This window comes from Cuculus canorus, chromosome 17 (assembly GCF_017976375.1).
Source record: "Cuculus canorus isolate bCucCan1 chromosome 17, bCucCan1.pri, whole genome shotgun sequence".
Lineage (NCBI taxonomy): Eukaryota > Metazoa > Chordata > Aves > Cuculiformes > Cuculidae > Cuculus > Cuculus canorus.
The window spans coordinates 7,416,570-7,440,109 of NC_071417.1; the positions used below are offsets into that span (position 1 = coordinate 7,416,570).

At 44.6% G+C, this 23,540-nt stretch overlaps 1 protein-coding gene across 1 annotated transcript in view; it reads right to left on the minus strand.

Moving 5' to 3' along the window:
- Positions 1-1,495: 1,495 nt before the first annotated feature.
- ZNRF3 (zinc and ring finger 3) overlaps positions 1,496-23,540 on the minus strand; it is a 78,603-nt gene continuing 56,558 nt past the window's right edge. The window contains exons 3-9 of the mRNA XM_054082441.1: positions 18,200-18,274; positions 14,655-14,786; positions 13,657-13,767; positions 12,280-12,447; positions 11,709-11,811; positions 9,171-10,919; positions 1,496-8,134 (exon numbers count right to left, since the gene is read on the minus strand). Coding sequence (XP_053938416.1) covers positions 8,091-8,134; positions 9,171-10,919; positions 11,709-11,811; positions 12,280-12,447; positions 13,657-13,767; positions 14,655-14,786; positions 18,200-18,274 — 2,382 coding nt within the window. The 3' untranslated portion in view covers positions 1,496-8,090. The remainder of the gene's footprint in view (positions 8,135-9,170; positions 10,920-11,708; positions 11,812-12,279; positions 12,448-13,656; positions 13,768-14,654; positions 14,787-18,199; positions 18,275-23,540) is intronic.

The window sequence follows — 23,540 nt, forward strand, 5'->3', positions numbered from 1 at the left end:
AAAACTTTCACTGGATTCAAATTCATTATAGTGTCTACCCTTGTGTTTTTAACTTATAACTCCCTCCCCTTCATGAGGTCTATAGATTTCCTTGGAAAATGGGGCATCTGAGAATTAAACAATGAAATACTGTGCCTTAGTTGCCATTGTAGATGCCTTTTACCTGGACTGCATTCATTCCAGCTCCGTTGACTAACTATGGATGAGTGCCAGAGACAGCTGAACGATACCACAATAAACGCTTAAGAGAAGCAAGACTTCACTGAGCCAGCAATTATGGAATTGTTTATATAAAAATGGAATATCATGGGAACATCTAGTACTTTCTTGCATGACCTGCTGGAAGGAATACAGGAAAAGATAATTACAGCATTGCCTAAAATCAAGAGGGGATGAGTTGTAAAATGACGCTAGTTATCTCTTACGTGTCATCAGGCTGGACTCGCAAACATTATCTGTTTCAGACCCAGCGAAAGTTTTTAAACTGCTTTCTTAGCAGTCGGGTTTTGCTCACGCTGTGCAGGGACAGGGCCTGCCGCATGCATTCAAAACAAATACTTTGCTTCCTCAGCACTTAATGTGGTTCACTGATGGAAAAGCAGGAGGAGAGCGAGCGTAAAGCTACAGCCCTAGGAGTTAAGTTCGGAGCACACTGTGCTGAAGCTTTGTTTTCTTGCCTTATCAAATGTTCTTCAGCAGCGAAACCCCCCCCCGGCCAAAGGGGGGTTTCAAATATTCGAACAGTTGGCTAATGCTGCTGGACTGGAAACACCGGGAGCAGCCCAGGCCTGGGATCTACTCGCTGCAGAAGGAAAAAACACAGTTCTGTTAAGCTTCTCATCTTCACCGAAGAATTTAATTTCATTAAAATTCGAGAAGGCCCATGACAAGCAACAACAACAAAACTGATGCTCCTAATGCAAAATCTAGAGAGTTTTGAAACAGATTTTTGCGTTGGACCTTGTGTTCCTCAACTCCTTTTTAAATAATATTGTAAAATCCTATTTCATGGGCCTTTCCTAGGGAACATTTAGCTCATTTCTGTACAAAACCCATAAAACCAGCAGTCAGAGCAGATGAATTAGCCACGGCAACAGTGAGTGTGACTGAGCGTGAGGGGCTGGACGGTGCGCTGGGATCCCACGGGTGGATGTGCAGAGGGAACGGTTGTGTGCCCTCCAAATCTTTCAGGTCGTCCGAGTCGAGATACGCTTTGTACCAGCGATAGATGGACATGTGTGGCCAGAGCCCCTAAAATAGCACTTGTTCCCACGCAGGGCTGATGCCACGGGGCACAGGCAGAGCCCTGCTGGGATTTTCCAGGCTGGACTGTGGGCACTCACCCTCTGAGAGGGAAACCTCGTCTGGATGGTGGTGCGCGGCCAGCAGAGGTGGGATTCATTAACACAGCGCTTCACAATCTTTGTTCTAAGGGCTTGGGAGAGCAGGACGAGCACCGACACGCACAACTGCTCTAATCCCTGTGATCCCCAGCCGGGGGGACGGCGCCTCGGTGCTCACAGCATCGCCTTCAACACACTGGAAATAACTGCGGAGAAAAATTCCTTTGGAATCATATGGGAATGGCCTCCTGACCCCCTGTGCAGCAGCTCCCGCACCAGGCTGCGTGCGGGACATCGGCCATGATTTCAAAAGCAGCTGTTTTGACACCAAAACCATCAGGAGGAGCTGCCTCCTCGTCCACCCGCGTTCCGGCCCCCACTGCAGCCCCTCCGTGCTGCGCGGTGGTGTAATAAACTCATGGGGTTAAAAATTACCAGTGCTTTCTCTTCCCTGAGTTCCCGTTAACAGAGTTCTCTGATCTCGTCCATGGGGGGTGGCACAGCGAGGAACGACGAGCAGAGGGAGCAGCACATCCTGCCTTGGTACCCACACCGCCATCCAACAGCCTCCAGGGGCCTTGGGGATGAATGGCCTCCTGCATCCACCATCCTCTTTAAAACCGGCTTAGTTTGGCGACTTAAATGATTTTATATGTACTTTTGTCTTAATATTGTTATGTTTTGGGGCAATAGAGACTGTGTTATTTAAAAATGTGTGATATGCTATCATAGTAATATATATATTTATATATGTATAGGAAATGCATTATTTAATACAGCGTCTTATGCTTGTATCTTGCTAACATTTTATAGGAAGAAAAGATGTTAGTTTACACTCTGGGAAAAATAAATTTTCTATACACTGTAACCATAGGAAAAAAATCAAAGTTAATTCATTGGTCTATATGAGAGAGGAGCACCGAGGAGAGGGTCACGGACTCCTTCTGGGGGCAGGATAAATGCTGTGACACTCTCTCCTCCTCTGAATCTCATTTCTAGCTTGTAATTGTTCCAGGTTGTTCATCCCAGTCTGCAGTCAGGTGTCTGCGCTCTTGGGAACAGTTTAACATCAACCCTGTCATCTGCTTTTTCAATCAAGCATTAACATCTCATTTTTTTTAAGCTTTGTTTCTGCCAGATTTCCTACAGCCAGTGCAGCGCTGGGAGGTTTCACACATTGCTCGTGCGGACAACCCAGCACTATTGCAGAATTACAGTCACTGTATCCCAGGCTCCCCTGGCAAGGGTATAAACGGGAGATTTTCCTGATAGCCCTGGAAACAGCACTGAACCCGCAGCCTGTGTGACTGCAAACACCTCAGCAGCCGCTTGGCTGCTGCTGAATGAGCGTGACTAACAATTCCAGTTTCATCTTCTGCTTAATAAGCCTTCTCGGGCAGTGGGAAGGACTGCAAACAGTTTTCCAGTGCACCGCTTTGCCTAAAGGAAGGGTGAACTACAAAAACAACGCCCGACAAAAACAACTTCTGACAAACACTTGTCCAACTCGTTCCGAATACCTTGCAGCAAGGATATTTCACAACCTTCCAATGGGATGCAGTCCAGTGAGAGTTTCACCTGGATCCTCTTCTAGACCTTTATGACCGGCCTTATCAATTCTGCTGCCTTGAGACCTTCAGAGCAAGAAATACAATCACCATCAGACCATCCCATTCTGTCTGTAACATCCCCCAATACACACACATGTCATGCAGCTCATACTTTCCCGATTGCACTGAGCACCTGTGCTTTGGGATGAAAGCTGGCATCATGCATCGCAGCCTAAAGACAAGTTCCTGTTGATCCACAGGCTATTGCATCTCCCAGATAACGCCAACAAGGAACCTGGATAAATCAACTTGAAAGGACTCATCCCTGAAAGACCGGCTGTGTTTACACACGGGTGTCCTGCACACGGCTGTAAGCAAGAGTTATATAAGAATAAACACGGTGAATTTCTGCACGAGGAGCTCGGTCAGGATCGCTGCTGTATTGACAAGCACGGAATAAAGGAAGCAGAAACCGCTGCTGCTCACCAGGTTACAAGGGAATTGCCCTCCGCGGGGGGCAGAAGGGAATAGTTGAGCTGAAAACAATTACATACAGAAAATATGTTATTGCTCTGAGAAGCAATTCCTGAGGTAACAGCCAAAGTTTTCAGTTTAGGTGTTTTCAAACTGTTTGAAGGAACTAACAATTTTTTCAGTGTTTTCTCTACAAATTGCAGCACCGGTCACACTGTTTCCCCTTGCTTGTGACATTCACCTTTTCTCTCATGCATTCCTCCTTCTGACCAAAATAACGCTACTCCCTCTCAGAAACCTCAGTGCCATTGGTATAATCGCCTGAACAGAAGCGACAGGTACCCATCCCCGTCCCAGAGCTGCACAGCAGGGCTCAAATTCTCATTTCTTTCAGAAACACAACTGCCAGGGTGATTGCCCTCCCCTCTCCCCCTGCGCTCTTCTTGCCTTTCAGGTTTTGGACTCCTCTTACGCTCCTGTTTATTCTGGGAACTGCTCCCTTTTCTCTATTGTTTCCTAAGCAACGGCGTCGCTCCCCAGGAGGGACATGTATTCTTTATTCTGAAAGAGACACTTCTTTCTGAGGAGCTCAGGTCGCAGGGGCACGGCGCTTCCATTGGAGATGAAAGCTCTGGTTTCAGGTACGCTGTCTGCTCCTGGCCGGGCTGGCTCCACGTGGGGAGAACTTGGCCCTCCTTTTAAGGACACTTTTCTCATCACAAGTACCAACCAAGGTTCCCAAGCAGCTGTCGCCGGGTTTGACAGATGCACCCAGCAAAAATGAGATTGTGTTACAGAAACACCAAGTGTCACCATAATGCACAGGCTCGTTCCCGGCAGTCTGTTCCTGCTTTGCCTGTTTTACCAGATGGAGACTCCATGCAGGACTCTTCTCTTTTGCCACAAATTTATTCCTTCAGTATTGAACCTCAACAGTGCAAAAAACTCCCCCACGCCCCAAATATAAAAATATCCATTTTTGATAGAAACGGTTTACATTTCATTCTTAGAAAAAATCCACAAGAGACAGAATTCCCCCCCAACTCAACCCCAGTTGGCTCAGGCAACAGCCCGGAGCTGTCAGAGCCAGCAGCTGGGCTCGCTGACGGTGCTGTGGGACAGGAAGGGTAGCGTGGTGCCTGCTCGGAAAAGCACAATTGCCTCACGTTTTTCTTCAGAGCCAGGAATGAGAAAACTGAGCACTGCTCATCCACAGCAAAAAGCAGTGGAGGGAGGGACGAGGGAGGCTCCAAACACAAACGAGGATGCCCTCCAGATGTGCCACTCCTGGAGGCTTCAGGGGCTTGGGGGAGTCCCTGCCCCCAGATAAGCTGCACAGAGCCCCCACGCAGCTCTTCCCACATGCTCGGCTGCACCACGTTCCTCGCCCTTCCCTTTTCCTGCAGTGCCTTGCATCGTCTTTGCCTCCCTTCCTACCTAACCTTTGTTTCCCTGCAGAGGATATACCCACTTCCCTCCTCAGCAGCGCCAGCCGGCCGTGGCCAGGGGTGCCGAGCACAGCAGACCCGGGCTGGGACAGCACTGGGAAAGCAGTGGAAACTGGGAGCTCACTGTGCACAACGCCAGGGGAGAAAGCTTATTTCTGGTGGATATTCAACTGCGTCACTCGCTGAAAACCCAACGACCCCAACACAGAATATCGTGGGTTGCCTCAACAGAAAAAAAACACCACTGCTGAACTTTTTACCACGATTGCTTCTGTTCGGGGCTGCACAGACAGACCCACTCTTGTTTAACCAAAGGAAAAAATATTGTTATTACAGTTGATCTCAGTGTATCCTGGACTGTACCTGGAGTAGCACAGCTATCCACGTCCTTTCCCCCCACACAAGACGGACAACTTCCAGGTGTATATGCAATAAAACTGTATTTTTGTGTGGTTTTGCCTTTTTTTTTTTTTTTTTTTAATACAGACATTTGTACACTTTCTTACAAAACTGCAGGTAACTACAACTTTTCTTAAATCATTTTTGGTCGGCAAGTACTGTAAAATCTTTGTGTGCAATTATCATGTATTTACAGGGCCTCATGTTAGTGATTTTCAATGATTATTACAATAATGTCACACACTCTCAACATAAGACATGGCTTAAGATAAATATATTAGTAAATAAATATTCTGAGAACATATTTCCATAAATGAAATGTGCTGCTATACATATACAGAATATATACAAGATGTTTTCTAGCTTTTAAAACATTTTAAAAAATGGTAATGAAGGAGAAAGAGCCCTTTGACCATATTACAAATCTTTACAGCAAATTTTATACAAAACAATTTTAAGTGCTATAACTTTAATTAAAAACATTTTAAATAGTGCCTCATGAGCCAAACACAATGACAACCGTTCATGGGAGTAGTAGAAAGGCATTTTGTTATAAAAACCACCTCTCGCAGCCAGCTATCCTGTAAGTCTACGCGGACACGCAGGTAGCAGGGAATTAACTCTTGAATAGAAAACCCAACACGAAACCGAGCACGGGGCTCTGTGGGGAGGCCAGCGGAGGCCGCTGTACTGGCCTCCACAGTGCGTGAACGCTACCGGTGCATCCAGGAACACTGTCAGAACAGCCAGACATCAATATTCAAATGTCTTTTTGATAACCACTTATTTTTCTTACCACTACCTGCCATGTAGTTACGGAGCACAAAGCCTCCGGCGTGGCCTCAGTGTCTCGCAAAACACCACCACATGGAAGAACCAAGGTCATACCCCACAGCTTCCACGCTGAGTTTCTTTTGAGTGGAGGAAGGAGAAAGGTAAGACTTAAAAAACCCCAACCAAACAAAACCCCCAAACATATAGTTTATTCTCCCAACAAATACCACTTACTGCAGTCATTCAGAGAATGAGTAAGTTTTCAATAAGCTTTATACACAGAAAATGTGTTTATTGGAATTTTCCTTTTACTCTTATACCCAGATATCACCTCAGATCAATTCTCTGAACAGCTGGATTTTCATGTTTGTTCATCTAGAAAGATTTAATGCGAATTCCTTTAAATAGAGTTTCTTTTCCCCCTGACTTCTTGAGTACAGAAAGTAAAAGTAAACAGATGAATGTATTTATTATTTCTTAGACGTTTGCTTCTTTTAAAAATATTTCATTTGGGACTAAAAAGCAAACAGGTTCACTTTGCTGGTTCTCACAATTAGCCCAGTGCTGTCATGGACATTACTTTGGCAGAAGAACATAATGCGAAGCGTACGTCTCTCTTTTATCTTTTTTTGGGTGTCTCCAGAGCGTACTGAACTTTGGACAAATCTTTTCAGGAGACTGGCACTGCGGGCATTAAATAATTCATTTCCCTTTAGGAGAATTCCTGCTGTGAATACACCAGGCAGGATGACACTGTGTCCTCAGGCACATGCAGCATGACAGGCAATTTAAACCATGCTATGGTAGCCTCTTACGCAGAAGCCGCTGTTTCCACAGGAAACAATTGCTATCAGAAGTGACGACATCGATTATCTCACGATAACAAACATGCCCACTCGTACAAGAACAAGAACAAAAGTATGTGCCCAGGCTAGCGGGGTACAGAGAGCGCTCTGTACACAAGACAAAAAATGAAGCACAACTGGCTGGGCCCAAGCAACCTTTAAAACAGATCGATCTATGGAAGCGACATCACCCACAGCAAGCAAGAAAACAATGGTTAAACCGAGTCCCTCACTTCCCCACATGCCCAGAAGGGGACAAGCACTGCTTCCCTTAGGCACACTCGCAGTCTGGAAGGAAACAAGACACCTTCTGACCTGTTTCCAAAACGAGCCGGCCAAGCTGCAAGCATCTTGCAAGCTCTGCTGTCCTGCATACGCCAGAATCCTCACAGCTGTAACAGCAGCTACAGCTGCCTGAAAAACTTCCTATGGAAGGCAAGGTTCATTACCTACAAAGGTATTGCCCTTTCCAAGCACTTTCTTCTAGCATGAGGGAGGGGTTCCCAGCACTCTTCACCAGTCAGAAGATACAATGAGGTCCATGGTTTCGCAGGAAGTGAGGATGAGTTCCGAGCTATCAGTTTCCCTTCCCCCACTCTGTTAAAACTAATCGGAATGGCAGGAGACCCTTCCCAGCCAAATCATCAGAGCAGCATGAAAGGGGGAGGAGGGGAGAGGAAAGGTGAAAGTCCAATGCTTCACCTCCCTTAAAATCGCTCACAGAACTTGCTGGCTACCAGGATTTGCTACTAGGATTAGTCGGCATCTCAGCATCCGTTCAGCAGCTGTATCCCTCTGGACTACTATATTTCAAGGTGCTATCTGGTTTCTAAGGCAGGTGTAGCCCTGAGCTTATCGAAGGCTGGACTCCTTAAGTAGGAGATAACAGCATCTACACATAGCCTGGCTTATTTAACACACCGTGTTCGCTCTCAGCAAGAGCTGGCACGGTCACTTCTAAAAAGAAAATATAAATAACACTTTGTCATTAATATAGAAATGGCACAAGAGCTCAGAAACGCTCCACACCACGTCCCACATGGGTTCTGCACACAAATGGAGGCCTGAAGGCTTCAGGCAAGAGGAAGAAAGTAGACAATCAAGCTGATGTGGACACAGAGGAAGAGGAAGCGGGGGAGGGACTTCTCCACATTACCACTTTTGTGTGTTTGTCAAAGCTCAAAATAGAATTAAGTCCATGAGAATCTGGAGTCTTCGATGAGCTCCACTTCTCCATCTGGGATCATCTGGACAGCTCTAGTCACCAATTTGGCTTCTCTCCAAGGGATGAGATCCAGCACCTGAAGGATAAAGAAGACTAAGGAACATTGCATCTAGAATATTGCACCCAGTTTTTGGGCCCCCAGAAGAAGACGCTGATTGCGTGGAGTGAGCTCAGCAGGGTGCGAAGATCTCAGAGGGCTGAAGCACTTGCCCTGTGAGAAGAGGTAGAGGGATTTGGGCTTGTTCAGCACACACAGGAAGTGGCTTTGGGGTCCCCCAGCAGCCCTGCATTGCCTACACAGAGGCTGTCACAACCACGGAGCCAGGGTCTTAACGGTGACGCATTTGGGACAAGAGCTAAGGAGCTTCAGTTGAAACATGAGATGTTCAGACTGGATATAAGGGAAATCTTTTCACCGTGCTGGCAGCGAAGCATGGGAACGAGGGCCCGGAGTGGGAGAACCCTCTGCATCCCTGGAAGCTGTCATGGCCTGGCTGGATAAACTTGGTCCAGTCTGGCAAAAGGCAATTTGGTCAGAGCTCAGAGGTGGCCCTGCTTGAAGCAGGAGGTTGGATCGAATGACAGCCCGAGGTCCCTTCCAACCTAGGATACCCTGATTCTATGAAGACTCTTAAAATCAGCCCTGGCAAGGCAGGTAGGGAATAACCCCTTCATTCTGCGAGTGGTTCGTTTTTCCCCCTTGTGTATGTCCACAGCAGAAACTGTATTCTTTTACACCAATTCCAAGTTTTCACTCATTTTTCTTACCCTTCAGCTTGTCTGTCCCCTCCCTGCGCTCTGGCCTTGCCATGACTGGCACAGTGCCCCTGGCTGCAGAAGCTCTGATGGGCCCTGCAAGGAGCACTCACTTTTCCCCTCCCGAAAAAGAATGAGTACGAGAGCTCTCATAGGGTTAGACAGACCTTCTGTCCCCCTAGCTATGGTCAAATGAGCACAGCTAACAAGACAGCAATACTTTTGGACGAAGGATTAGTCAATAACCTGCTCTCATGCAGAGGGTGGCAGTAACCTGCAAGCGCCTAGGAAGCTGGCAGCATTTCATAAGCTAGGACAGAAAGGCAGCGAGTTATCAAAAACAGCACGTGTACTACCTGTGGCCTTTGTGGTCGTCATCATCAGCTTCTGGGAGTTCAGAGTGGGACTGGGAAAGAGCATTCTGGCTTCCTCCTCCTGAGAGTAGTTCTGCCGCAGGAATGACGTTGCTTCATAGCACATCTCCCTCTCATCCTGTACCTCTCCTAAACCTTGGCAGTGCAGATAAGTATCCAGCTCAGGTGTTCCATCCCAGGAACTGCAGCCTCCTGTGTGGGTCCCTTGGCACTCTGTAGGTAGGATCAGCTCGCAGTCTCTGTCTTCAGGAATTATGGGAATGCGTTGACCCAGATCACACACACCCTTACAGCAGCTTGGCAAGGTGTTGTCAGGAAGCGTGTACTGCACGTTCACTGCATAGTCTTCTGTATAGCAGCCACCACCTCCACTGCCACTGTTGCTACTACAGGCTACCTGCTTCTCTTCATAGAAGCAGCAGGGCAACCCCTCGTATTTTACCCCATCTGTCCTATGCAAGTGGTCTGAGTTAATACTGTACAAGCCCGTGGTGTTCCCTGACTGTGGTTCTACCCCTGGGCCACACGTCCCCCAGAGCGGAGAGCTAAGGAAGAGCGCACTACAGTCGGCTGTCCCACTGCTAGGCTCCAGGGCAGAGTGCTGCAGCTCAAAGCAGCACGCGCACGCTTGCTCCATCAGCGGCCCTGCTATCTCTGGATTCTTCCAGTTCCTTTTAACATCCAAGGCAGCACCAGGAGTGGCCTCATGTCCTCCCTCTGAGGTAGTGCCATTTGGATCCCTGTGCTCTAGTGAGGAATTGCTGCTATAGTTCATATCCATGCTGCAATTAGACAGTTGGTCCCCTGAGGAAGAAGCTGGCACAGCCCGGCAGTCAGCACCCACCAGACTGTGACCAAGAGCTGGGAGCTCGTCCTGGTGGGGGCCCTCCAAGAGAACAATTGCACCCCTGTTTGCACCACCACCCTCACCTGCTCGGCAAGGGCTCTTACTGCGGTAAACGTACGGGTCATAGTCACTGCTCAGAGAGCTGCGGAAGGTGGAGCAGCTCCCGTAAACCCCCTGGTTGCTGACCTCGGTACAGTCAACCATGGAATCGCTAGAGGAGCAGTGGCACTGACCAGAACTGCTGCTGCTGCTGTCGCTCCCAGGGCAGTCGGCCAAATATCCACTGCACACTGAACGGTGACCATGATAGCAGCTGAAGCTGGAGGTACTGCCGCTCTCCAGGCGGGATGAGGGCACTACGTGTACCACAGGAGGGAAAAGCACGCTGCTACCAGGCTGAAAGGCACGGGAAGGACCCTTTGAGGAAATGCCAGCTGGAGGCTGTCCATCTTGCTCAGGGTAACTAAGGCCTTGGAAGTAGTAGTGCTGATACATGGTCTCATACTGTGAAAAGCACGCTGCTTTGGAAAAGTTGCGTCCACCAAACTTGGGTCTTCGGAAGTTGTGAGCTGGAGAGTACGCCCTGTGTTCCAGGCTGCAGTGATGCGTGTTTAAAGCATGGTCCAAATGAATAGGCTGATAACTTCGGATATAGGCTGGGGACTGGGCTTGGTAGAGGCTCTGTTCACCATGTCGCTCAACTGTAAGCACTGTGATAGGGTTTCCATGAGGGTCCATGCTTGTCCGAGTGGGATATGCCGTTATCTGGTTTGCTCTGTGCACTCGGCCTGGATAATGGACAGGCAGAATCACTCTCTGCTGCCGGCTGCGTGTGGGGTTGATGGATTCCAGACAGACTGGACCTGCATTTCCCTTCTTCTGTTCTGAATGAGAGAAATAAGAGTGGAGAAGTAGAAGTAGGAGGGAATAAAAAGGAACATATTTTATGCAAGAAAGGGTATTTTGTTCTGAAATTAATTGCATCATGCACACAACAGAGCTTAAAGAAAAAAACCCACAACTTTTACACAGAAGAGAAAGTACAAAACAAACAAAGTAAGTTCAGAGCGCCTGCCTGAAAACCTCTGAAGCAATTGTATTTGCTTATAAAGGAAAAGAAGTGACTTCAGATACTGTCTTCATACACAGAACCTTGTTTACACAGCACTGCTGGTCTTGCAGTTTAAGAGCAAGGCTGGCAGTCATTGCTTGAGCTCTTACTTTACATATTATTGTACATAAATGTGTATTAATAGAAAAATTTTCCAAGACAGAGGAAGCGGAAGAGAGAGAGGGTGAGTAAGGGAAACCACATTCCAAGCTACACCACCACAGAAAAATAAAAAAAACAATACTTTGTCTTTTCTTCATAACTACCAAGAGAAAACCCCCATCTCTCGTGGCTGTCTGTCGTCCTTGCACTCAGGCTGACCAACCCTGCCCTCTGCTGGGCATCACACCCACCACCAGGGAACACCAGAAACGGGACCTGCTACTGCAGGGCACGCAGTCAGTTCCAAAGAACTCAGACCTAACTGTATTTCTAGGGTTGCATCACAACGAAGACTCTGGGCCCTATGGATATCTACAAACCGGCGCAGTTTCTGTCCCACCAGGTGAGCCATTAGGTCTGAAACGACGACACAAGGGAGTTCCCACAGCGCAGCTCTTACCTATGATGTTGTGGCGGCAGTGGGGACAGGTGTGATGCTGCAGCAGCCAAGGATCCACACATTTCTTGTGAAATCGGTGAGTGCAGGGAATGACACGCAGTTCCTACAGGAGCAGATGAAGGAACGTGAAAAAGTTCTTCCTAATGACCGAATTGTTCACAGTTTACTCCTAGTTTTTTCAGCCTAGCTACTGAACAGAACAATTCTCAGTCTCAAACTGATGAGCAGGAAAAAAAATGCCATCTGTTCCAAAACAGCCAAAAGCACAACAGCCAGTGAGCAGCTGCCACTAAAGGAATAGCCTGCAGGCACATCAGAGCTCCAAGAACATAGACACCACATTTCTTCAGAATGCTTTTTGCTCTGTGTCCCTATGACCTAACACCTTGAAGGAGCCCAGAATGCGGAAGCCACGGAAGCAGCTGAGACCGAGTTGGCTACTCAAGGTGATCAGTCTGACAGCCGGTGCAATCTCAGTACACAACGCACCCCACAGCCAGCCGTATGCCGCGGCGCTACAATAAACCAGTTACGTCCCCAGCCCATACTGAAGAAACCTTTTATCCTTTACCTCCCCATCAATGTACTTCTCCAGGCAGATGGCACAGTCAGAGGTGGAGCTGCTGCTGAGCGTGTCCAGTGCTCCACAGCTACCTTCACGGTGTCCCTTACTTTTGGACTTAAACTTCCTGGTCTCCATTTTTTCCAGTGCCTGCACTGCAAGCCTGTTCATGGAATTCTACAATGGAAGAAAGAAGGAAAAAGGCAACGCTGCTGCATAAGAGGTTACAGTGCAGAATCAGTTAAAGACCACCATATCAAATCAACGTATCTCACCAAATCACAGCAGGCCCAGACCAACATACAATTTCATACATTAAGCAGAGTGAAGACTAATTAGAATTTAGATCAGAAACCTCATTAAAAGATTTTATACCACACGCAGCAGTGAGAACAGTAACCTACTTGAATTGAAATAGGGTGAAGTTGCTGGCAACTGGGATAAACTGCAGTTGCACAATTAACAGGCAGCAACCCTTGACAGCAACGTGTAAGACTTGTCAGGAACTTATTTTGAGGTCAATATTGACAGCAATGCCTCACTATGCTGTTACCACCACGTCATCAGAAGCAATACTTGAGAGAAGGAGTACAATGAAATGTACCTGATTAGCTGTGTCATTTCCCCCCAAATTTAATCAATAGTATAATTTAAAATGGCAGTGTGTTATTTATGTTTTACTGTAGAATTTATCATACCCTTCTTTAACAGTTTTTTTAACATTGCAGTTGGCCCATAACAGCTTTGGATTTCTACTCAATATGTGGACAGTAAGAGTGCTAAGCATGTACAGTGCTTTGCATTCCTTTTATGCGTTGATACTGGACAGTTTACAACTATAGACTTCACAGAGTCCATCAGCTTCTTTCCCTTTCATGTATGACAGGACTACCTCAAATTACCTCACCTAAGATATCTCCTAACCCAACTTTTTACATTGCAAAGCTCTCCCATTAAGAATCAATAGCTGTTATTCTACTGAAAAGACTTACAATTGATTTTCAGTCCTGATAGAGAATATCAGGACTGAAAAGAGCAATAAGAGCTTGGACTTCTTTAGAAGCACACCAGTGCTACTGATAATCAACCTTGGAACTACCAGAGATGTTCTTCCTTCCCAAGAGCTCAAGGGAGTGCTTCTATACTCTTTCATTTCAGGATTTAACCGAAATGGTGGTCTACCTTGACCATCATAGGTCAATGCAGATCTCCTTTAAAGACATTTCCAATTTTTCCCAAAGGCCTACATACATGGATAAAGCCCGTTCCACAAAGACGGCTATTCTAAATCAGCGCCCGGCATTTCCAAAAGTAGTGAGCAAGATCTAGGCCAAAGTAAGAGAGCTAACTTTCAGCATCCAGTGAATACCTCATTACTGCTCTTACCTGACTACGTCGCTGTTTCAGTTTGATTTTGACAAGAAGAATGAGGCAAACAAGAGACACAACCACGAAGAAGGCCAGGAAAATTCCCATATCAAAGTACTCAGTGGGTTGCTTAAAAATTAAAACAAAAATATTATTTTTCTTCTGTTTAGATCATATCCAAATCTATAGTTCGTTCTCTTCTCTACCTCCTCAGTGGTCACTGTCAAACATACACAGTCATAGCACCAAAAGTCACAGTACAGATCATTCTGTTCATTAACCAGGCTGCTATGAGACAAAACCTGAGTTTCATGCCACTGCAAGTGAACAGAATAAACAGAATGCCAGTCACCAGATGTCAGATTTACAGCATCTACGAACCAAACCCACAAAACCCAGGGTTTTTAACTGAGTGAATCACACTAACACAAATTTTCATGTTTTATCGGTTTGCTAAATGAGTGAAAATCCAACATCTGAATATTCAGCAAATGCCCCACTTCTCAAAGACATTTCTTAAGAGAAAATACAAGAAAACCAAAGTGGTAACCAGGACATGGAAGACCTCTAGCTTTGTTGTTATACTGTAAACTACATGTAAAAAAGCCTCTAGAAAATCTCTTTTATACTACAAGCATTGGCTACCAAATAATTAACTCATGTTTAAAATACCACACAGACTTATTAGTTAATGCAGGGCAGATTACCTTACAAATCTGAGCTACTAGGAGTATGTGATAATTAAGTTATTCAACTGAGTAAAAGGAAAGCTTGTATTATATAACATTTTTAGCCATTTAGGTATTCAAAAGACTATGAAAGTCAGCAGATGCCACACTGTGGATTCTAACTTGTACCAACTGTAGCTGCCTGTCCACAGTGCAGTCGCTCTATTTATCTAGGTAACAGAATTTCACATGTATTAATGCTCATGGAGAACATCAAAACATCTTTATGCTCAGTGTTGTTAGCAAGCACTGCACCTAATACCCAGATAAAGTTTCTTAAAGTCTCACCCGTGGGGGGCGATGCTGAATCCTCGCTCGTGCCACTTTCTGCTTGTTAACAATGTTCATGAGCTTGACAGCATCAGCTCCCTTCACGTACACCACCGGTCTCTTCAGAGGGTCCTCCGAGCCCTGGTTCAGCTGGAACAAAAAACAATCCACTCAAAAGGCATGTTTCAGGAAAACTACCTCTCCTTTGGATAACGGAGAGAAAAGTAAAGGAATATGAATGTGGAATTGATTCAGGAATGAATTGTTTTTCTCTAGCACAGACCTTCACTTAAGTATTCCACAGAGCGAAACCTCAATTAAACATGTGACTTCAGCTGCTTTTTTTTTTTCACTGACCTAAACTAAAATGAAGGGTAAGCAAATGGTTTTTCTGAACAGAAGCTTTAACTTAACCACATTATGTGCCAGTGCATATATTAATACTGTAATAAGGCAAACCTCAGAACGAACAATAAAAATCTGCACATTCAAAAAAATTGGCCTGGCTACATTTTCTGAACCTTTTTTGTTATTTCAACTTTGTAGTTCTATTACTCATGTACGAATTCCTTTGGCATTCTGAACAATCTCATGCCAGACTTCTGTCTTTCAGTCTTTGCACCCAGCCAACTTAGTAAAGTCTGTAATTTTTGCTGTTTACCTCAGAAAATTCATTCAGTTACTTGGGTTCTAGCAACCACTGGAGCTACTAATGGCAGTATGGGGCATCAAAGACTAAAGCACATGAGTAGACAGCTTAATTCACCCTGAGACTTCCTTCGAGGTCCAGCTAAATCTTTTTCAAAGGCTAAATCGTAGAATCAGAAAATTATGTGGGTGGGAAGGCACCCCACAAGTCCAACCTCCTGTCCAAGGCAAGGTCAACTACATCAGACCAGGCTGCTCAGGGCTTTATCCTGTCAGATGTTGAAAAACTTCAAGTGTGGAGACTGCAAAACTTCTCCAGCCAACAAATCCACAAAAAAAAATCTGCTAAACTATATGCCAGAGAGGGGAATAATGAGACAAGAGAATAGTTCTCTTACAAAATGACACTGACATGATAAATTCATACAGCTTTTTCTGACCCACAAGAAAAATCCTAGTATAGAGGCTGAGAGATACAAAATAAGGAATACTGATCAGCAGATGGAAACAGTACAGGGGAAAGGAATGAGATGACAGCAGTGTAAGGATATTGAGAAGAGTAGCGTATGTCAGAGATACCATATCTACGTGGTTGTTATCTACCTGTTCTTTCTGGCTAAAACATGTAGAAACTACCAATTAACTGGTCTAGCATCCTGCTTACAAAGTACTGTACTTCATCTGGCCCGCTGACGGACACAGATTTCATTGGGACTCTAAAACAGAATCTGTCTGGGCTTCTGTGAACAGTGATCAAACTATTTTTAAGACAGGTATCTTCTGGAGAGCTAAGAACTAGCTGAAGTACCTGAATCCAGCCCAGAGATCCTATGTGTCCACAATGCTTGCTGGCCTAACGTCAAGTCCAACCACTGTCCCTACGTTCCCAGACACACGTTCGCTCTCAAGGTTTCTTGTCTAAGAGAATTCCCCAGATTCCTTAGAAGCTTTTGCCAGGCTTTTGCTAAACTTGATGCTCTGGGTGCCGTTACTCCTCTTCAAAATATGCAAAAGCAAAACTAAGAAACAAATTGGACTTCACAGAGCATTTCTAAAAATAAAAGTTTCATTCTTAGTCTACAGGAAAAGACACTCAGATCAATGGGACTAAAACCCACAAAATCTGTATGTAAAGCCTTTTCATTTGGTAGCAATTCTGCTGCCGAATCGTTTGAGGACAATCCTTCCCCTAGTCAGGCCTGCTTCCTATTTCTGCTCCCTCACTGACAGGAAGGATCGCCTCTCGTAATACTCCCCTCCTCATTTCAAAGCCCTCTCCCTTAGTTGTCCCATCGCTTGGTACCAAGCATACCCAGAAAAGCTTCCTAAACAGCTCCCCTCAGTGTCTTAAGATAATTCCATTTGAATCAGATACTCAGATTAACTCCTGTCAGCTTTGCCTCCACTGTCATCCGTCATTGTTTTCCACAATTCCATTTTAAGTGCCAAAACAGTACTGATTTTAAAGACTAATTAGTATCCCCTGCTGTCAAGGGTTCTGAAGACTTTGGCTGAGAATCAAAATGACTGAAACACAAGGATCTAGAGACAATCATAACTCTTAGGCTAAGGAGCCTGGAAGCCAGGTCTAGGCACTCCTCTCTGCTTTGTGAGTGTTTGCATAGGCTGCTGCTCTGCCCTCGCACAGAGCCTACTTTGTCAGCTGTGGCTACACGCCACCAACCTCCTTCCATTTTACTGCTACACCCAAAGCACCCTCTCATCCACTAGACTAGTTTCCCAGCTATTAGGGACAGGAGCACCCAGTTCACTACCACGAATCAAGGAAGGACAGCTATTGCTGGCAGAAGGAAGAGAGCAAGAGGCAGTAACTCAGCTTCACAAGTTCAGAGCAGGGTGGCTGAGAGTAACTGGAAGCTGTAACACTGCAAAAAAAATTGGGCAAAGACAGATTACATCTTTGTGCAGATAATTTTTCTGTGTATAAAATGGGAAAAAATATCCCTGAGAAAGTTTGCAAGATCAAGGCTGTAGCCTTGATGCACACGCAGAGCACAACTCTCAAAGCATCCATTGCACAGGCTCTGCATTCCTTTGTCCAACAGATGCTCAGTTCAGAATCAAAGCCAGCTCTTTTTAATGTAAACATTTATGGTCCCTCTTTTCCCCAAGAAATTCAGGCTTCACAAAAAAACATTCAGCTTCAGTTGCTTCTGCTGTAGCAGAAAGAGCAGATTTGTTTCAAGACAAAACAAAAGTAAACCAAATACAGACTATTTTTGTGCTTGTTTCTTCTCTCTACTCAAATAAGTCAGAATTGGCCAGGAGGATTTTGTCAAAGCATTTCACAGAACTATTATCTCACCCACTTCAAATGAAAAGAGGGAAGTTGTACTGAGACACCCCAAAAAAAAGAAAAACCCTGCTTGTCCACAAAATATGTAAGCCAGAAATCATCAGCTGAAAACAAGAAAGAAACATTTGTAAGTTTTGTAAAAATCTTGCTTAGAACCAGGTTTGAAAGCCATTTTGCAACCTCAAAAATAGCAGCTGCTCAGCAATACTATCGATCACAAGCTGGGCAGGGCCAAACACCCTGTGTTTTGTACACAGAGCTGGCAAAGAATCTTTGATTAGATAATGGCCTACAAAAAACTTGCTTCCATCCTTTCTCAAAACCTGAATTCCAGACCTGGATTCTGGATTCCAGCAAAGGCTAGAAGAAAAATATAATTTCCCCAACTTTTCTCTTTCTACTGTACGATCAACACCTCCACTGTTTCTTGTCTGCCAGAAGAGGAGAAGGAAAACCACAGCACCACATTACCCAGGGTCAGTAGCTGCGTGTCTTACAGAAGGTGTGTTCCAAGACTTGTACGCTCTCAAGTCTTGCCTCAGCAACCGCAAAAAAACCCAACAGGGGCTGTAATAGAACCAGGCTCTCTCCTTCATACCTGATCAATGGCATCTGGGTTTTCAGAGACATCAAAGATGACCGCTGTGGCTCCTCGCTGCACTGCTCGTTTTGCCTGCAATAAGAAAGACAACATCCTCAGTCCCACCCCAAAAGATGACTTCGTACCTCAAGAATTACTCCCTATCCTCATCTCCAGAGAGCAAACATAACATTTTGTGTTTCTGAGTAGTTAAAACAAAGAGCGTAATCATAAACACAGGAGTTCCTAAACCAACATGGAATGTAGTTCACTCAAGCTTCAACAATCTCTCTGCCCCTTTCTTCTCAAACTCCTCCTTCAACAAGATTGTAAAGGAATTTAAAAGAGATTTAGACTCTCTACAGACTTCAAAGAACTTATAAAAATTCAATTATCTTCTTTTTGTCCATGTCACTTGGAAACACCATTAAAAACAATCTTGCTTCTGATTTGGAGGAGAGGGACATGCTCACTAGTGTAAAAAATAAATGTAGACCAGGTTCTTTACACCTTTCCATTGTCATTTTCACAGTCCTGACAAACTCTAGCATATCCTTTGCAATCCTTGCAAAAAAGCGCCTCAGAGAATATTGCTGTTTCTGACCATTAGAGGTCAGAGCTGTTGCACACAACACTTCTTATGCAGAGAAGATCAGACCTATTTAAGTGCACGGCTTTTCATCAATGCTTTTCATTGAATTCACAGTCCAAACCTGGAGTTACCAACAGCACAGAGGAGATGTTACAACATACTAAAATCCTCTGGGATAGAGAAAACAGTATTTTATCCACTGAGGATTAGACACGGTATTTTTACCAGTTTCTGCCACAGTGCCTCTGTGTGTCCATACCAATGTTGCTCAATGGCTCCACAGAGCAAACATTCCCAGTAACTTTTCAAAGCTGTTAACGCTTTTGTTGGATGCAGAATGCAAGTAATTCTCCCAGCGATGACAGCTACCATCATAACCGTAGTGAAAAGAGGACACGGGCTCTTCACAGCGACTAGCACAACCTGAACCCAAATTAAGATATGAAAGAAACATATGAAAATGATAAATTATGAAACATCCCTCAGTGTTTTCTCAAAAGAATGTTGGCCAGTACAGAGATGAGAGTTTGAGCACCTATAGGTCACTCTCTTTGCTCTAGTCTTATCTATCTTAAATCAACCAAGCCCATCAGACAGCAGGAGGGAAACCAGCTCCCAAGTGAGGTCTGGTTCCCAGCCCAGCAGGTATTTGTCCCCTTTGAAGTCAGCACACCTGGCTAATCACGAGTAGCTGCTGGGGAGGGAAAGTTAAAAGGAATCTGCTTCACATTCTCCATTGCCATGGCCCTGAGGTGAAAGCACACTCAGGCTTCTCTAGAAAGCACCCTTCACAGGCATGCACAGTGGTGCTTACTGCAGGGGGGCTGGACTGAATGACCTTCATGGTCCCTTCCAGTGCAAACCATTCTATGATTCCATAATTCTACAGTAACGCCAGTCTGTGACAGGCCTATGACTCTCCATCATGAGCTCTGCAGCATTCACAGACTGCCCCTCAACTGCTTTTCTAAGCAAAGTGGCCAAAACTTGGATAGAAAATAAAGCCAAATGTTGGGTGAGGAGGGAGAAAACACAGTTGTGCACTCTTTAGCTTTACAGTACACCCGCCAAACAGACAGTACTTCTCCAATGCAATTCCCAGCTGACAGAGAACAGGGAAGGTGCCAGGCATATCCCTCTCCGGGATGATTTCTTTTCTGTGGTTTAAAATAAATGACTATCACTACATACCAGTATTCTTCCCTTTTTTTTCATAGAGTAAAGAAAACCAAACCAAACTGATAACCGCACTTTTAGTAATTCAAATTATTCCTGATCTTCCCATGCACTCACAATCTGGAAGCCCACACAGCTACCAAAGCTACAGACTCTGACCCACTCACTTCACATGGCCACCACACACAATCACCACCATCGTAACTTTTACTTTTGCTGTAAAGTGCTCCCACATCCTGACTGGAGCTCCTGGGAAGTTACATACGCTCTGTGTAAATCAAACTACATGCAGAAACACAGAAAAAGGTGCAAGACCACTGCCACAGAGAGCACAAAGAGTGCCTACGTTCTAGAAGCCAGGCTGGGAATGAGAACAATCTTCAGCAAGCCCCGTACCAGCAATTCCAAAATTCTCTTGATCTTAAGCACAAACATAGTAAGACACAAAACATAGGTTAGGTTGAAGTAGGTCTTTACAAGACAGAGACAAGTCACCTGGCACAACCTTAACTCACTCTCTGAAATTATTCTAATCGGGGTGGAAGAGAGATACTTTTTTTTTACAAGGGGCAACTGACTGTAATTAATTGGCATTTCCCCCTTGCGTTATAGGTAATGGCAGTGTGAAAATAACAATGGTTTGCACTTGCAGCCTATGCTACTATGTCTAAGTGCTGTGGCTGGGAACTGCCTTACTTCAAAGAAATCCTGTCTAACTATTTCTGGTAGAACACAGCTGGTCAGCAAGGGAGACCTAACAAAAATCTGCGAGTATACAGCTGAAAAAGAAAAAAAAGTATCTCCGTCTCTTCTTGTATTTTTAGGAATGAAGTTCCAAATGTGGAAATCTGTTATAAAACCAAGGAGGCCTCCAGTATCCATCTCTTGACCTCATCCTACGTGGTAATCCCTGCAATATGAAGAAGGCTCATGCTCCTCACACGGCAGCCCTCTTTCCTTGTATAAGCTCTAATCAGCTCCCTGACTGCGTGCTCCCCCAACGAGGAACCCGTGTAAGACAATTATAGCCCATATTTCACACTGTTCGTTGTATGAACTTAAGAGATTGCTTTGATGAAGTTAAAGTTCCTTTCACACATACTAACCCTGCCTTTAGGCCCCATCAATACCGACCGCAACGCAGTAGAAAGACACTCACAGATCTGGACACTTAGAGGAGGAGTGAAAAAAAGTCTCCAGTTCTGGTTTTCAGATCTTCTGAGCAGTGACAACTTGTACAAATTCCTTTCACAGCCCATTCCCGAGTGCCTCAATAAGTGCATCTACAGTATTGCCAGAGGCATGGGCCAAGGAGAAGAGCAACAACAAGCATTTTCAGTGGATGTAGAAGCAGCCTATGCAGCACAATTAGAGTGGAAGAATAAAACTTTAGAATTGTTGAAAGGGCGTAGAAACAGGAAGAGGTCCATTTAGAGTATGATAACCTCATGGAGTGGTGATACAGGCACAGCAAACCACCTGATGAGGAACAGTGTCTGTATTTGAAATTTATCCTACCCAAGTGGAGTGACAAAACGAGTAAATAAAGTGCAGAGAATTTCGGTCCATACCTGCACTGAACACTTTGCAGCAAGGTATCGCAACTATCACAGCAGCAAATGCTGGAAGCTGTATCCCAATACACACTTCACAAGTACAGATTTTACATGTATGCAGATTCAGGCTCCATTTGGGCTACTTTTTTTTTGTGTACTGGTTTCAAGTTCTGCTATTTTTTACCTTTTGAAAGTACACGCAAAATCAGCTTAGCTCAGAACTGCATATAAATCCATATTCTTGTTGGTAAGGAAATTAAGCGTAGCTACTGGATTTTTTTTAATATGGGTATAATTTAAAATTATTATTTTCAAGTTTTCATAGCAGTTTCTATTGAATTTTTTTCTTCTTTGTCTCTGCTTAGAAGTGGTTCAAAGACATTTCAGTTAATCATAAGCCAGGCGTGGAACAATCGAGCAAGTCAGCAGTGTTTCCCCTTAGAAAGCCAAAAACCCAAGCTTAAAAAAAAATCTACTGTCTTGTGCATTAATGATACTACAAAACTAACAGAATAGCTAGCATGAATACGCTGAAAATAAAAGAGACAGACAAGTGTCTAACCTATTAGATCCATATTGCAGTATGCTCAGAAGAATAAAAATAATTGCCTTGCCAGTCTCACAGTCCTTGTTCAATCTACAGATTTGACCAAAATCAGCAGACCAGAATAAAATGCAAGAAAGCATTGAATGATTCTGCCCAAAATGCACCAAATCCAGGGCTGTATAATGGGACTGAATTTCTTAGGATGAGATAGTAGCATCAAAAGATAGATAAAAGGTACGCTGGTACAGAAGGGAAGATGTGCCCTGAAATACAGCCCCAGCTTCCTAGGCAGGTGCAAGCTGTGGCTGGGGGAAGTCTCATAGTGTGTACTGATCCCGGTCATGACCAAGGGACCGCAGAGAAAACGCAAAAAGGTCCATATCTTTTGGTTTGCTTATTTGGCCCACCCTTTACAGTTAACTTTATTATTTAAGATTGTCACTCAGGTTAAGACATCTGTTCAGTAGGGAAGACTATAACAGCAGATGAAGGTAATCCAGCCCATGAAGAATGCTGTTAAAATAATCAACAAACATTAGTGCTTGCCTATATCATAAAACAGAGAGAACATGCACCTTGAGTTTAACTATTATTAAGAATTTTAGCCACTTTAGGAGTCTTTTCAAATGATACCTTAATTTTTTTTTTTTGTAAATGAGCATTAAGAAGAGACATGCCAGTTGCAAGACTCCATTCAAACACATGGTAGGTATCTGACTGTCTTCTCTAGTTGAGTGTTGGATGCAGGCACCTCTAAAGTCACTAAAATGATCAAGGATACAGACTCACCTTCGAATTTGCCCTTCCTTAGTTCCTTACACACCACCAGCCTAGGACTTCATTAGAAGCCCTCTGCTGAAGAATACATTTGACCACTTTACACTCAAAGAAAAATGCAAACAGAAGGATATAGTGCGTTTATTACATATTTTAAAAGGATTTTTCTAGCAAACACATAATATTGGCCTCATCTGTGTTTCTGTTGTGGTTTACTTTGCACAGAGAGAGTCACAGCTCATGGAGAAGGCTGATGACAAATTATTTTAGAGGGTATTTTAGAGACCTACTTTTTATGAGCTCACTGTTGGTAACCATTACCAATAAGATGAACATTAAATACTGTCCCAGATTAAAATTTGGAACAATTTACTAAGCCCTGTAATCTAGAGAGATGAGAGGAGACACATGTGACAGGAGCATGAAGAAAGTGTCTCTTCTCATCTCCAGGCCTGAGGAAGTCTTAATTATCACCTCAAAGAACACCAGACAGATTTGAAGAGCTCTGCACTCTCTTCCTGTGGACCAGGCTAATACAATAGGGAAGCAACAACTTCCTTGATGAGACAAATTTCCCACTCGAGGGACCAGATGATCAGTGCACCAGTGCACTGCCACTAGAACAGTAAGAAGGTCAGCCACTTGCTGACATCCAGCACCTTACAAGCTTGCAGATATGACAACTGCAAGCATCTCCTCCTCTGCTCCCTA